Source organism: Garra rufa, chromosome 10 (genome assembly GCF_049309525.1).
Source record: "Garra rufa chromosome 10, GarRuf1.0, whole genome shotgun sequence".
NCBI lineage: Eukaryota > Metazoa > Chordata > Actinopteri > Cypriniformes > Cyprinidae > Garra > Garra rufa.
Window position 1 is genome coordinate 41,576,256 of NC_133370.1, and position 16,961 is coordinate 41,593,216.

Here is a 16,961-nt window from a genome sequence, read left to right on the forward strand (position 1 = left end):
ATGGAAGACTATGCACGCAGAAATCCATGCCCGTGCGCGTCTGTGTATTTAACGGCAACATGCACGTCGTGCAGCCTTTTGCGCAGAAGTACTTGGTTACACAAGTTTGTATAGTTAATTATGTTGTAAATGCAATTGTCAAGCAGTTTGTGATGCATTTTGGAAACAGGAGATGAGCGCCTGATCTAATGCGCCACCTGGCCCGTTCTCGAAGACTTACTTTTAGTCATTATTTGGGTAACACACATATTCTGAATGCCTTCAGCAGAATTCAAATTAGCCATTTTAATCTAGATTAATGCCAAGATTTAATCTAGATTAAAAAAAATTATCTATGCCCACCCCTAATATATATATTTCTCAGCTTTTTATTTACATTTGAACAAAAAGTGGCATGTCCAAAATCATTCATATCCTTAACTGTCACGGTCTATGGGAAAATCCAAAGTTCTATACCATTCCAAATAGTCTAAGCTGTTCTAATGCATCCTAATTACTCTGACTCATTGGGAACAGCTGTTTTAATCAACTCAACATCTCAAACACAAACAGTCCAACAGACACTGCACACCGCTGGGCTCCACAGACGCAGACCAAGGAGGACACCACTTCTCCAGAACACAAACACAAAGGAACACAAAAGTCCACCTGGCCTTTGCAAATGCTCATCTGGATAAAGAAGAAGACTTCTGCTCTTCTGTTTTATGGTCAGATGAAATAAAAATGTTATTGTTTGGCCACAATGATGTAGCCTTCATTTGACGTATAAAAGGAGAAGCCTTCAACTCTAAGAACACCATCCCCAAAACACACAGCAAAAGTGGTGAAGAAATGGTTAGCAGACCAAACATTAATGTTTTGCAGTTGCCCAGCCAGAGTCCCAATTGAGAATCTGTGGAGGGAGCTAAAGATCAGGGTGATGGCAAGGAGACACTCCAACGTGAAAGAGTTGGAGCTCATCGCTAAAGATGAATGGGCAAAAATACCAGTGGAGACATGCCTAAGGCTGGTCAGCAATTATAGGAAGCTTTTGATAGCTGTAATAGCCAAAAAAAAACTTTTCTATTGATTATTGAGAAGTGCATGAATAATTTTGGACATGCCACTTTTTGTTCAAATGTAAATAAAAGATGAGTAATATTTTTTTTTCCACAATGATGCCTCTTCTACATCATCTTATTATCTTTTGGGAGAAGCCTGTGTCATTTCCGGTCAAAAAAAAAAAAAAAAACTTGCTGGTTGAATAAAATTAACTTTAAGTCAGAATTTACGAGGGGTATGAATAATTTCTGGCTTGACAGTATATATGTAGTAGAGTGAGGTATAGCCCCAGAATGATTGGCTGGTGTTACTCAAACGGGTTAACCAATCAGTGGTTGTATTTTGTTTTGATTGGTCATTTGTGTACGTTTCATGAGCCAATTGGTGCCCATGTTGTGAATATAAAAGAGGGAAGTGTTTGGCTGCTCGGGATGCATCATCCTGGGTACCGCCCCTTTGTGACATGTGGCGCTTTGAGGGCTAGCAGTTGGGTCATCCTCCTATATGGTGTGCACCAGCCGTTGGCTAGTTTTCAGGTTAGTCCCAGTTTCAGAAAAAAAAGGCTTTTTTTGTCTGTTAAATGGAGACTTATTTCCATGGTTGGTTTTTAGTCATGGACGTGCAAGTAGCTGTAATTCGGCATGGTGAGCAACCATGTGCATTGCAACATCTCAGTCTTCTCGGTATGTATGATGAGTTAATTTGTTTTAACAATAGTTTCTATGAGTAACTTTTTCTGTTTAATATCTGGCAGGTTTGATTGCACGTCCAGGGGTTTCCAATGATTTTAATTGAAGCCTAGCAAACATCAAGGAATGTGACTGAACTGCTGCTCTGTTTTTGTCCTTTTTTTTGTCAGTTTTAAAAGTGTTGTCTGGGACTCAACTTGGTCCCTTTTTTTTTTTTTTTTTTTATTGTGTTTGAAGCACTGGCCCAGGATTGTGCTGTCTGCGCACAAGTTAGCTGGTAGGCTAAGGTTCTGTACCCTGGCTCTTTTCGGCCATGTTTCCCTCCTTGATGCCAGTGGCTGTGTTTGTGTGTTGTTATTTTATGTAAATTGTTATCGAGTTGATTTCTGTATCGGTTTTGTGTGGGACTTAGGTCTTTAATGTGAGAGGGGTTGGCTATGGTAACCTGTGTGTCCACATTGAGTGCTGTTTAACATTTTTCGTTTGGGTTTTCACAAGTGTGTTATGGTTGAGTGTGGGGTAGAAATCTTAGGTCTCTGCCAGCCACCTCTCTTTCTTTAATTTACTATTGTACTATATTTGTATGTTACTGGTATTGTGTTTGTGATCTGAGATGAGACCTTGTGTGACATTTGTATTGATTCTCTTTTAATTGTATGTTAAAGATATTTGTGTTTATATTTGTTCACCTCTCAATGCTCACCCTGCCTTTGGCAACGAACCTGTGTGCCCTTGCATAGGGTTGTTATTCCCAGTGTGTGCCGGTTTGCGTAGTTGACAAATAGTTAAATTGGTTTTCTATTGGTAAGCTCTGTACACCTGACCCCTCATGCCATATATACACAACAGTTCGTTCTGGTTCTCAAATCTGATTGGTTGAGAACCGTGAGATATTCTACTGGTATCATTACAGGAATTATGTGCCACAGCATGTATGGAAATGCCATCCTGGAGTAGCTGGACTATCTGTGCAACCTGACTGGGTTGAGGGTACTGCCTCATGCTACAAATAGTGAGAAGGACCTTAAGAAAAACATAATACTAGAGACAAATTAGTCTGGAAATATACACTAACAATCAAATTTTAAACAGTACGATTTTAATGTTTTTTTTTTAATGAGTTTCTTCTGCTAACCATGCCTACATTTATTGGAGGCTAAAGACATAATGTTAAAGATTTCTAGATTTGGGCTGAAATGCATGTTGAAACACATAGAATAACGTGTAGTAGAATCTGGAGAGAACGCCCCAAATCGTAGCCAAATTTAATTTAAGCCAATCCAGTGCCTGTTGGAGAGAGTGTGGAGAACAAGTAGCCACACATACACACATATTTTGGGACTGTCCTATTCTGCTGCCTTACTGGACAAATATATTTGGTCTCATTAATAAAATTGTTGAGGTTAATTTGCCCAGACACCTTTTAATAGCTATCTTAGGAGTTAAAACAGATTTAAAGGAACCGTATGTAAGAAATTTATGTCAGTTAATCATAAAATGGCCCTGACATGTCACTAGACATTAAGAAATCATGTTCATTTCAAATACTTGTATCACTGACAACAGTGGTCCGTCCAGGATATTGTCATTTAAAAGTGAGAGTTGAAGCCCTCAACTGATGTTATTGTTGTCATTTTGTGTTTTGGTCTGAGGCGCCACCCTCCAGCTATCTACCAATCACGAAGTCAGTAGAGTTTTGTGAGACGGGTTGCCAGCTCTGTCTGCTCTAGTTACAGCTACGAACGGTGTCGGATAAAACATGTATAACGTTACAAACCTAAAAGACCTCGTTATGAATCCGAAATTCGTTGTGACAAAGTCCGAAATAAAACAAGGATTGGTATAGGAGATGCCTTTGAAAGATGGAGACGGCTGAAAACGGAGAAGAATTTGAAGATTGACGCCAACGTTGCTGATTTTTTTTCCTGGACAAGTAAGATTCATCTATGTTTGGCTAACTTTGCTTCCGTACACAGTGGATTTTCCACGGTCGGCAGTACTAAATGCGTTCATAAAAAGCTTTATATCGCACCACTAGCAGGGTTTATGTTCCGACTGAACTGTGGTATTACAGTACATCTTTGCGAAATATTTGGCTAATCGCCAACTGTAAATTTTTGCGATACATAATTACTTCGCAAAACATCTCTTGTGAAGCATAAACATAATTAACAGAAGAAAAACAAATTACTGTGTAGGACTCGTCACTTGAAGCTCCTTGTTGCAGCCTACTCTTGCAGCTTAGCTGGCAACCTCGAGTCAGGGGGGAGCGGGAGGGGATACACCGTTCTACAGTATTTTGAAAGTGATTGCAGTACCAGTTTTGGCCACAATCCTACATACGGTTCCTTTAAAAAAAGTGAGAAGAGTAGATATCTCCTTTGCATACTCCTTGTTGCAGAAAAGAACATTACAATTAAATGGCTTCAGAGAAGGCCTCCGACACTTGAGGATTGCTTACAGACTGTGAGGGAAATCTATGGGATGGAAAAAATAACGTACAGTTTAAGACTCCGAATGAACCGGTTTGTTGAACAATGGAAACCCTTAATAAAAGATCTGGGTGAAACATGGGGAGGAAGTTTTTAAATATACCCCATATTTATTTTTGTATTTTTTCTTTGAATAGATCGGCTGGTGAATTCTGTCAATTTGATATATTTTGATCTCATCCAAAGCTGTTGTTCTGTGTTTATTGTTTTGTTTTGTTTCAGTTTTTTTTTTCTTTTGTTCTTCTTGTCATGCTGTGAAATGCAGTTTTGCTACAAAACTTTGTAAAAATTTAATGTGAAAAAGAATTTCATGTACAAATTAAGATACTTTGTTATTCTCATATGTCTTGCAAGAAGATGTTTGTTAATAAAAAAAAAAAAGAGTAAAAAAAAAAAGATTTCTATTTCAGATAAATGCTGTTTTTCTGAACTTTTTATTAATCAAAGAAACCTGAAGAAATTCTACTCAGCTGTTTTTAATATAATTATAATGTGTTTTTTCAGAAGCAAATCAGATTCGGTCCATGTTTTCTGCTGTTAGTGTGAATCCAAAAACCTGTGAAGTAATTGAGAAGCTGAATTCAAATTAAATTCAAAACTCAAAACCTGTAACTTAATCCAAACACTGAAATTGGTAGTTAAACTAATACTGTCTTTGAGATCATCCTTCATATTGTAACCTGTTAATATCCCGTACATATTTACATTCAGATACAATACCATTTTTGAATCATTTTATGTTGTTTATGTTGCTTTCCAAGCTCACCTGAGCAGGTGGTTTTCTTGGAGATTTGTTCATTCCACAAGAGTTGGGTCCCAGCTCACATGTCTCCCATCATGCAACAAACTCAGCGCTGCCATATCTGAATCATCCAAGCTGAACCCAAACACCTGAACAGCACAATGTTATGAGTGCGCTTACAAAAGGATGATCTCAAAGAGAAACTACTGATGGCTTCAATCATGATAAATTACAAACTGAAAAAAACAATTCAAAGAGCACTAAAAATAAAATAAATACAAAAAACAGCTTAGTAGACCATCTGCATCTGTAAACTGGTACAAAACAAATATTAGTATTTATTATCTACTTTTGTGGACATTGTTTAGTAAATGGGGAAAATCTGTAGTTGTTAATTGTGCAATATATACACTGCCTTCAAAAGTTTGAGATCAGTAAGATTTTTAATGTTTTTTTTTTTTTTTAAGAATTCTTGTATGCTCATTAAGGCTGCATTTACTTGATCAAAAATTAATATTGTGAAATATTATTACAGTTTAAATTAATGGTGTTCTATATTAATGTATTTTAAAATATAATTTATTCCTGTGACGCAAAGCTGAATTTTTATCAGCTATTATTTCAGTTTTCAGTGTCAGATGATTCTCCAAAAATAATTCTAATGTGTTGATTTATTACGTTCATTATCAGTGTTGGAAACAGTTGTGCTGATTCATTCATTTATTTATTTTGGGACCTGTGATACTTTTTTCAGAATTCTTGATGAATAAAGGGTTAATACGATCACCTTTTATTCAAAATATAAACCTTTTCTATGTGCTATCACGTTTTATCAATTTAACACATCCTTGATAAATAAAATTATTAATTTCTTTCAAAAAAAAGAAAAGAAAAATGTACTGACCCCAAATGTTTAGATGGTAGTTTATATTGTTCCAAAGAGTTTTTTATTTTTATTTATTTATTTTTTATAAATGCTGTTCTTTTCAACGTTTTATTTGTTATAGGATCCTGGGAGAAAATAAAATCACAGGTATACTATAAAGCAACCCAACTGTTTTTAACATTGATAATAAATCAGCATTTTAGAATGATTTCTGAAGGATCATGTGACACTGAAGACTAGAGTAATGATGCTAAAAATTCAGCTTTGTATCATAGGAATAAAGTACATTTTAAAATATGTTCACGTAGAAAAGGTATTTTAAATTAAAATAGTATTTCACAATATTACACTTTTTCACTGTATTTTTGTGCAAATAAATGCAGCCTTGATGAGCATAAGAAACGTCTTCAAAAACCATTAAAATCATACTTATCTCAAACTTGAGCGGCAGTGTATATATAATTTTTTTTTTTTTTTTTGTTAATTGCATTGTTCATTAACAAATTTATGTAGTGTCTCAGCGCGAATCAGACAATTCAGATGATTTGATTAGAAGATTTGAAACACTTCTACAGACCCAAATTCCACAAGAGGTCCCGTCATAAATCTGACGTTTGATACCCTGGTGCCAGCCAGCTTGAAGGAGCTTTGAATAACTTGCAACATTAACACAAAAGGACACTTGTTGATAATCCCAAGGAAGGAGCTCCCCCACCCAGGACACTGAGATTCCTTCCCTAACCTTTTAAACTTCCAGCTCAGAGAACGTTCCATCAAGTTCCCAATATGGCACAAAAACTGCCTTTTCATATACTTATGCACCTAAAATGATGCTATAGGAACTTATGAGCAACTAATCATTTCTATGCATAACTCCCTATCATTTATGTAAACCATACATTTGTCTATTATGTTCTAATCACTCGTTGTGCATGTCCTTTTTAATAATTGAATAATGGTTTATATTAGTTTGAAATTGCATTCTCGAAATGTTTCTATTATTCAATTCTTTGTAAAATGTATTACAGTCTTGTAATAGAAATCATGTCCAAATTTAACTCTGCAAAGAGCGGGAAAATCGGGACCACGGGACTGATAAAATAACATTGTGATTTATGTTTTGGGAGGAGAAACTAACAGTACCCTGAGTTAGGACAATGCTTTAATTGGTCAAGACACCATTTGGGACGTGTCCAAAAGCTGAGTTTAAATACTCAGGACACCATAAAATTTCGCTTTTAGTTTTAGCTTGCTTTTAGCCATGTACTCTCACTCCCTTACTCTTCACGCTTCTTCGTGCCGCCGCGTTTCGACACTGCTATTTAGCGTTCTTTGAACGCTCCCTGGCTTGCATGCCAGCTGCTCCTCTAAAGGAAACATGAGGAGATCATTTCACTTCTGACTTTTACTTTAATTCTTTTATTTCTTTCTGTTGAGAGTTTCGTGATCTAGTAAAGTTTTGCCGTAAGCCGTGACCCAAACGTCTGTGCCCACCTGAACTTTAACCAGCGCACAACTCCGCATCCTCAGCCAACGCCCAAGACTTCACAAACGACCACAGAACTTTCAACCAGTCAGCAACCTCAAGAAGCCCCCTTTCAGGAACGACGCGACGAAAGGAATTCCCTTAACACAAAGGCAACGCAAGTACAACCTCCAGATTCTAGCTGAACTGGTGCATTTGATATAAAGTTTAATAACCTAATTGAGAGAATCAATACGAGGGTTAATTAAGTGATTGATGGTTGTTCAGGTCTAAGCAATTGCAAATATTGGTATAAACTTGGGACTTTATATTTTCATTCCTTTAACTCATTCTTTCCTCACTTTCTCTTTCTGCAACCTGTGTGAATGTGTGTGTTTATGTGTTAGATTAGTTTATATGTCTTAGGTTTGTCCGATAAAATCTTATTGTTAATAGAAAAGAGAGGTATCTTGTGTTTTGTGCTTACAAGTTAATGTCTTGAACTGTCGATCTTGCTACTGTGCTGATATATAGTGTTAACACTATATTCTGGATAGTAATATCCATTGTAGAGTTACTTTATACGGCTCGTTCCATGAATCGCGTGCCAGCCGTAAAACAGTGATTCTGTTCAAATTCCCTACTGAATCATAATCGATTCCCTTTGAGCTAAATTAATATGTAATTACAGAAACAGTACATTTATTATTACTCTAAAGTTTGATGATATAATTTTGTATAACATTATACACAATTACAACAGCTTTAATATCTAGATACAAACTTACTTGGCAGTTTTCATGTACCCTTTCTGGTTTGGTGGACTTTGGAATTGTGACAACTCCATTCTGAAATGAAATGTAGAACTAAATGAATAAGTTACATAACATTATAACATCATAACCACTGCTTCAGAATTGTATTTGCATGACATTCTGTAAAAGAAAACAAAATATTTAGATCATAACTTGCTTTACTGTAATATGTAACACATTTATTATACAAGTATTATGAAATTATACAGTGTTACAGTCTACTACGTGACTTATAACCCTATTTTAATCTTACTTTTATTTGAAGAGTAACAGATCTTAAGTTAATAAGAAACAGACGTTTAAAGGTTAAGGCTGATTAGATGATTTTCATTTTTGAGTGAACTATCCCTATAAACATACATGAATATTCTTAGTGCAAAGAGTTGCTCCTAGTGACGAATTTCTAAGAAATATCTTAGAAATGTGGGTGTTTCCTCTTAAAATGAAAGAAAAGATCCTAGTAAAGAAAGAAGCAATTCGGAAAGCATCTTAACCCTTAAAATAGGTCTTAAGGTCCAAAATTGTTAGGAGTACAGATGAGGACTTTTATGAGGCTTAAGAGTTTCTTTAGCAGTGGAGAAAATTGACATTAAATACAACATTAACAGTCTGGTAAATAAAAAAATATATAAACATATATATATATATATATATATAAACATACATATATAAACACACATATATAAACATATACATATATGTGTGTGTGTGTGTGTGTGTGTGTGTGTGTGTGTGTGTGTGTGTGTGTGTGTGTACCTGGTATTCATCACGTTGTGGGGACCAAATGTCCCCATAAGGATAGGAATACCAGTAGATTTTGACCTTGTGGGGACATTTCTCAGGTCCCCATGAGGAAACAGGCTTATAAATCATGCACAATGAGTTTTTTTGAGGAAGTAAAAGTGTGCACAATCTCCTGTGAGGGCTAGGTTTAGGTGTAGGGTAGGTGTAGGGCCATAGAAAATACGGTTTGTACAGTATAAAAACCATTATGCCTATGGAATGTCCCCATAAAACATGTAAACCCAACATGTGTGAGTGTGTCTGTGTGTGCGGTAAAACATGAAAAATGTTTTAAAAAGGAAACGTTATAAAGCCATTTCTAAAGCTTTGGGACTCCAGCGAACCACACTGAGAGCCATTATCCACAAATGGCCAAAACATGGAACAGTGGTGAACCTTCCCAGGAGTGGCCGGCCGACCAAAACTACCCCAAGAGCACAGTAACGACTCATCCAAGAGGTCACAAAAGACCCCAAAACAACATCTAAAGAACTGCAGGCCTCTCTTGCCTCAGTTAAGGTCAGTGTTCATGACTCCACTATAAGAAAGAGACTGGGCAAAAATGGCCTGCATGGCAGAGTTCCAAGACGAAAACCGCTGCTGAGCAAAAAGAACATAAAGGCTCGTCTCAGTTTTGCCAGAAAACATCTTGATGATCCCCAAGACTTTTGGGAAAATACTCTGTGGACTGTTGAGACAAAAGCTGAATTTTTTGGAAGGTGTGTGTCCCATTACATCTGGCGTAAGTAACACAGCATTTCAGAAAAAGAACATCATACCAACAGTAAAATATGGTGGTGGTAGTGTGATGGTGTGGGACTGTTTTGCTGCTTCTGGACCTGGAAGACGTGCTGTAATAAATGAAACCATGAATCCTGCTGTCTACCAAAAAACCCTGTTAGTGACCTCAAGCTGAAGCAAACTTGGGTTCTGCAGCAGGACAATGATCCAAAACACAAAAATGAAGACTTTGGAGTGGCCTAGTAAAAGTCCTGATCTGAATCCTATTGAGATGCTGTGGTTTCATGCTCGAAAACCCTCCAATGTGACTGAATTCTGCCGAGATGAGTGGGCCAAAATTCCTCCACAGCGGTGTAACAGCCTCATTGCAAGTTATCGCAAACGCTTGATTGCAGCTGTTGCTGTTAAGGGTGGCATAACCAGTTATTAAATTTAGGGGGCAAACACTTTCACACAGGGCCATGTGGGAGACCCTACACTTAAAAGTGCTCTTTTATTTCCTTCTTGGACAACCAACCAATCACAGTCTTCAAAAGGATGTGTCATAATTAGCAACGGGGTCAACCCTGCCTCCACACTAAGATAAAAGTTTTTGTCTTTTTTTCACTCAGAGTTGCCCTTAGATCCTGAAAGTCCTGAATCACTCTTAAGCTCCTACGTAGACATTTTTAAGATAAATTAGGAGCTTTCTGAGAGGATTCTTGAAAGCTTTAAGAATACAGGCCCTGGGACCAAATCCCATCTATCCAAAAATGCTGGCAATCTGCCTTAGAACTTAAACTTTTTAGAAACACTCTGCATTTATTTGCACACATATGCTTTCCCACGCAACTTTTTTGGTTTTGGAGGTTATTCCAACTCCAAATTTTCCTTGAATTATATTCTTGTTTTCATTAACAAGTTGGGCAAGCTGTTTTTGCATCCAGTCTGGTTTTCTTTTAAGTTTGCATATCTTACTATCAGCCATGATTATTCTATTATTTTAATAAAAAAAGGGTGTTTATATGCATTTCAGCTAATTGTTTATGAGAAACACACATGCAAAAGGCTGATAATCAACTGAACATATACTTGTTTAATTAGTGACGCTCAAATTTTTTTTATTTGAATGTGGCAACATTTTTAAAAAAACTTTATTTGAATATGGCAACATTATATTGCGCTCTACAATATTTCTATCTCTCACAGAGACTCCTCCCCTATCAGCCAATCACTGTGTGCATAGTTAATTGCTGACATCATCCATAGCAACAAGGTCAACTCCACTCTTACTCTTAGTTTAAGACGTCTCTCTATTCCTTAGTACGAGTTTGTCTCAGCAGCTTTGTTAATAGGTTTTAAGAGAAAACTCTTAGCTAAAAACTTTTACTGCTATTTAGAAGAACTCTTAGTGCTAAGATAAAATATTTTGAGAATGCAGGCCCTGGTGAGGATATACTGTAAAGCAAACCGTACCTGAATACTCCAGCGGATGCATATTTGTGACGCACTACGGCCGTATTTCTCAGCGAGCGCCATGATAGTTGGATGAGTGAGGGCTTGACCTTTGGCTAAAGGACAGTAGCCTTCAAAAACAATATTCTCCTTTCGACAATATTCAGCCAGCTCCAGTGGCTGCTGAAAGGGATGAAACTCCACCTGCAAGTAAATCAACAACAGTGCAAGGTTTTTCATATATATATATATATATATATATATATATATATATATATATATATATATATTAGTTTTGTTTTCTGTAATTGTTTTAATTTTGAGTAAAAAAATTACTTTTGTTGTTGTATAGTGTAGAAAATAAATATACTGTTTTGGTTTTATCATGGAGAATAAAGATTATCATTATATTGTAAACTGCATAATTCTATATAATTGTTTAGGACCATTTTTTTAAATGAAGTTCAGTTATTTTGGGCATGTTTGAAATTATTGTATTTTTTTTGTTTTGTTTTACAAAAAAAAAATGTCCACATTTCTTGATTTTTTTTCTTGATGTAATTTAATTTATTTTATTTTATTTAAAATTTTTGTAAACACTTTAGCTTAGGGAAACACATATTCACTAATAACTAAGAGTTCTCACTCAATAAACTGCTCAATTTGCTTCTTATTGGTAGTAGTTATGTTTTGGTATTGATTTAGTAGTTCACTTCTAGAACAAAAGTTTACAGATAATGTACTCAGCCACCCCCTTGTCATCCAAGATGTTAATGTCTTTCTTTCTTCAGTCATAAAGAAATTGTTTTTTGAGGAAAACTTTTCAGGATTTCTCTCCATATAGTGGACTTCTATGGTGCCCCCGAGTTTGAACTTACAAAATGCAGTTTAAATGCAGCTTCAAAGGGCTATAAATGATCCCAGAATGGTCTCATCTAGCGAAATTTAAAAATTAATATAATTTTTAAATATTAAATGCTCATCTTGTCTATCTCTGTGTGAGAACTGTGTATTCCGTTTCATGACAGTTAGACTAGGTCCGAAAACTTCTATTTCATTTTCTCTTTCAACTTTAAAATCATCCTACATCACTGTTTTACCTTTTTTTGTAAAGGGCATTTGACTTTCTTTGCGTGTTCAAAGGACAATTTTGAAGTTGGAGAAAATGTGATGGGAGTTTTTTGATATAATCTAACTGTCATGAACCAGAGCCCACGCAGAGCTAGGAAAGATGAGCGTTTGAGGTTAAAAAGTATATAAATAGTTTTTTTTAACGACCAATCGTTTCACCAGATAAGACCCTTCTTCCTTGGCTGAGACCATTTAGAGCCCTTTGAAGCTGCATTTAACCACATTTTGGACTTTCAAACTCAGGGGCACCATAGAAGTCCACTATATTAAGAGAAATCCTGCAATGTTTTCCTTAAAAAAATAATTTCTTTCTTTATGTAAATTTTCGCTCTGGAAGTGAACTACTCCTTTAAGGGATCTATAATATGGTCATGCAGCATAAGACATTATCACGTGCTTTATAAGTACTAATAAACACACAATATGCTACTAATATACATGTTATTAAGCAACTAGTTAATAGTAATTAGTGTTCCCTCAAATAATTATTCTCAACCATTTAGCCATACCTGGTTAACATGAGGCACAATTCCACCACGATCCTTTAACTCGTCCAAGTGGTGTATGAGAAAGTTACTCACTCCAATGGCATGACACAAACCTACAACGAGGGACAGGGGATATTACCTACAAATGGTAATTTCTAAATTGTAGAATGAATCTAAAAGAGCATGAACCTTCATCATAAAGCTCCTCCAGAGCTCTCCACGTCTCTGCTCGAACCTCACGATTGGAAGCGCCTGGAACCATGCAGTCCGGCCAGTGCATCAGATACAGGTCTGTGAAAAGAAGTTGATTCAAAGGGCATTACAAAACAGTAATCGAGCTATGAAACTCTACCTTTGACTTAACAAGTCACACATTTACCTAAATAATCAACCCCCAGTCTGGCACATGAGTCCCGGCAGGCTTGTTTGGTGCTCTGGTAGCCGTAATCTCCAGGCCATAGTTGGGAGGTGAGCCAGAGCTGCTCTCGTGGTACTCCACTCTCAACCACAGCTTTTCCCAAAGCCTCTTCACAACCATTACGCTTGGATGTGTCTATATGCCTAATGCCGCACTCCTGTAGAGCATAGAGCACTGCTTCATGACTGTAACCTCCAACATGAGATGTTCCTGATAAATGAGAGAGGACAGTACTTAAAGGCAGTAACTGTGTAGTAACAATAAAGATATTTGACACTGCTAAACTGTACTCTTTACCAGTAATGTTTTGTGTTTGGGCCATTCTACTCTTCAAAGTCAGAGTCTTTTTCAACAAATTTTGTATGTATGCAAACTTGATAATATACAACACACACTTTTAGTAAATGTGCAGTTAATTCTCATATTGTATTTTCAGAATGATTTGGAATATTTGTCCTCTTAACAAATTGGTCACGACCGAAACAGTAATCTATAAGAATTTAATTGACATTAACATTTGTTACGGGTAGGTGCTGGATCGACAAGATGAGACACGATATCACAAACAAACAAAGTCTTTACATAAAATCCAAGGAGCAGACTGATCAGGAACATACAATAAATCCACACACGAAGCAGTAACATAAAGCAAAGACTGACAGAGAACTGAACTCAGAGACAGACTAATAAAGGGTAACTAATAATTGAAGACAGGTGATGGGGATGACGTTAACGAGGACTAAACCAAATAACACAGATCAACAGGGGGAGACAACCAAGTACCTAAACAGACATAACTATAACATTACGCCCCCCTCCGCATAGGCACGTCCTCGCGCCGTACTAACAGAAACAAAACAGACAAGGGTGTAAAAACAGAAAAACAGAGTCCATGAGGGAGGCAGCGTCGGCGGAGGACGCAACCCCGGGAGGGGGACCAAAACAAGAGTCCAAGGGGCAGACAAGACAATCCAGGGAGGTGTCAAAGGAGGGAGGAGCCATGGTGGAGGAAGGACCGCCGACTCCAGGGGGGCGACCGACAGAGGCGGAGCAGCTGGCAGAGGAGCCCGAGGCGGAGATGGAGAGCCGAAGATCCAGGGCGACACCGCGGATCAGGAGGGCCAAGGCGGAACTGGAGGCTCTGACGACCGAGGCAAAGGCGGAGTTCCGGAGGTCTGCGGCGGAGCCAGAGCGACAGAGGATGGAGGCTGTGCTGGAGGGAGGGAGGAGTCCGTAGGGAAGGCATGACGAGGCACAGCCGGAGGAGCAGAGTCCTGAGGTGACGGAGGGACGACGACTGACCAGGGCGGAGCCGGAGAGACGATGGAGCCCGGTGGAGCTGGTGGACTGATGGGCGACGGTGGAGATGAGGGCGTTGAGAGCCGTGCTGGAGCCGCAGAGTCGGAGGGCCGAGGTGGAGATCTGGGCTCTGAGGCTGGAGGCGGAGCTGAGGGATCCTCCAGCCATGACACCGATGGTAACTGGCAGCCCTGTGGCGAGCCCACTGCACCGATGGTGGGCTGAGGGTGAGCAGAGGGGCTGACAGGGGACAGCGGTGGCCAGACGGACGGAGACAAGAGCAGAAGGGGGGGGGGGATTTCTGACTGACAGATGAATCGTGACAGGTAGGTATTTCAGAAAAAAAAAATCAATTAAATCCTCAGAATGATTGTCCAAAACATCAGAAAAAAAAAATCAATTAAGTTCCCAGAGTTGTTATCCAGCTCACCCCCAGCGGTGTTGCAGTGGGCAGGGCTCTCCGTTGCCCTCACTTGCTCCACGTTGACTATATATATATATATATATATATATATATATATATATATATATATATATATATATATATAAAAGGTAAATCAATAACAATTACAATTTTAACAATATCTCAAGAGTGATTTGTTGTATTTTGAATTGTAAAAGGCAAAAAGTTGATCATACTGATGTGATGATAAATAAACAAAGGGAAGCAAGGTAGGTTCCTCGTCTACGAGTCGCGGTGGTGGGGGAACCGGAGCTGGCGGATTAATGCGTGCGAAAAACACTGGCTTAATTTTGGAAACATGAAACACGGGATGAATTCTCCTGTACACTGGAGGGAGGTTGAGGCGGACTGCCACCGGACTAATGATCTTGGTGACAGAAAACAGTGACTGTAATGTTTTGGTAGTGACCACATCACATTACAGAATTTAACTTTCATATAAAGGAGTATGTGTTTTCTTTTGTCATTACCGAAACAAAGATGACATGTTTCAGTCGTGACCGTTACTGTAGTGACAATTTTATGGGATAACACTCAATGATGACAATTTAAAATACTTTTGAACCTAGCTCAAAGACGATAATCAGATGGTGTTTGGCCATACTGCACAGTGCCAAGTTTGGTGAAAACCTAAAGAGCATATCAGCACAAACACCTCATACCAAAAGTTACACATGCTGGTGGAGGGCTGATGATTTCGGCCTTGTTTTGTAGCCACAGGATCTGGCCACCTCACAGTCATTGAGTCGGCCATGAACTCCTCTGTATATCAAAGTATTCTCGAGTCAAATGTGAGAAATCTGTCTGACAGCTAAAGTTGGGCCAAAATTGGTTCATGCAGCAGGACAATGATTCCAAGCACACCAGCTAATCCACAACAGAATGGCTGAAAAGAAAAGAATCAAGGTGTTACAACAGCCCAGTCAAAGTCCAGAGCTCATCCTGACTCAAATGTTGTGGTGAGAGCTGTGCATAAGCAAATGCCCACAAACCTTATAAACTGGAACAACTTTGAAAAGAAGAGTGGTCCAAAATTTCTCCAGAACGATGTGAGAGACTGATAAAGTCACATGCTTCAAATTATTGCTGCTAAAAGTGGATCTACAGGCAATTTATTCATAGGGTGTGATAACTTTGTCACACATGGCCGATTCCTCTTGGCTGTATTTTTCTTAAATCAATTATGACACTGTGTGATATGTCATGTGGTGTTATCTGAGGATTTATTTTACAATTTTAAGACCTGCCAATGACCATATCATTTTTTATTATGTCCTGATACAGAAAACCATGAAATTCAATAGGGTGTCCTAACTTTTTCACATGACTGTTTATATACGGTGTTTATATTTCGGTGTAACCTAGAGCCATAAAACTATTACCACACATTTGTAACAAACGGCTGTTATTGACGCGTGAGACTGACAGTGTTGTATTTAACTAGATCTAGAAACACTTTGTTATTGCATGCGGATGTCATAATGAGCTTGTTCTCACCCAAACCCAGAATGGGAATGTTCCGTCCATTGGACAGCGGTACAGTCGGGCAGGACAGCACAGTGCGGCTTTTGGGAATTGTCACCATATTGCAGTCTGCAGCTCATCTGCTCTTCTGTGGAGCTTTATTACATTACACAAAAAAATTCGAGGTGTAATCATTAACAAAATCCGTTTCAGTGATGCAGCTCGGTGGCTCACTCACTACTGCTCTACTGAACTACTGTCATGAAGTTGCTTTGCGTATAAAACGGGGATACACAGCGTGAAACCTTAAAACTACCTCAAAAGATCGACAAGTATTAAACTTTTCTCAATAGAACGAATTGTTTTTTTGTTTTTTGGGTCAAATCTTTTTAATGAACTGGTTGAACTTGGCTACAAAAATAATTCATTCACGAAACGGTCTGAACGAGTGGCCGAGCGGATCATTCGGACACTGTTGACTCCCTGAATCAGTGAACCAACAATAAACACCATTATTAATAAAAAATAAAATAAAAAACCCTTTTAGCATATAACGTAATTAACGGAAATAATTGATGACGTAATTGCGCAACGACGTAGAGAACCACTG

General features: G+C 38.0%; 1 protein-coding gene across 1 annotated transcript; it reads right to left on the reverse strand.

The window, feature by feature from the left end:
• Positions 1-4,639: 4,639 nt before the first annotated feature.
• On the reverse strand, positions 4,640-16,766 carry LOC141344917 (uncharacterized oxidoreductase ZK1290.5-like). Its single transcript, XM_073849809.1, has 8 exons — positions 16,385-16,766; positions 13,087-13,335; positions 12,897-12,998; positions 12,729-12,820; positions 11,110-11,292; positions 8,104-8,163; positions 4,989-5,113; positions 4,640-4,778 (listed from the first exon to the last, which is right to left on the reverse strand). The coding sequence occupies exons 1-7, from the start codon at positions 16,470-16,472 to the stop codon at positions 5,018-5,020; spliced, it is 870 nt and encodes a 289-aa protein (XP_073705910.1). The 5' UTR covers positions 16,473-16,766; the 3' UTR covers positions 4,640-4,778; positions 4,989-5,017.
• Between the last annotated feature and the right edge of the window lie 195 nt (positions 16,767-16,961).

Bases quoted from the DNA above. Each gene is read 5' to 3' on its own strand.
- LOC141344917 (XM_073849809.1), bottom strand. From the start codon at position 16,472: ATGGTGACAATTCCCAAAAGCCGCACTGTGCTGTCCTGCCCGACTGTA. The intron at 12,821-12,896 runs GTTCATGCTCTT...CCCTCGTTGTAG, and splicing joins GGAGGAGCTTTATGATGAAG to GTTTGTGTCATGCCATTGGA. The intron at 11,293-12,728 runs GTATGGCTAAAT...ATTTACTTGCAG, and splicing joins TTGTGCCTCATGTTAACCAG to GTGGAGTTTCATCCCTTTCA.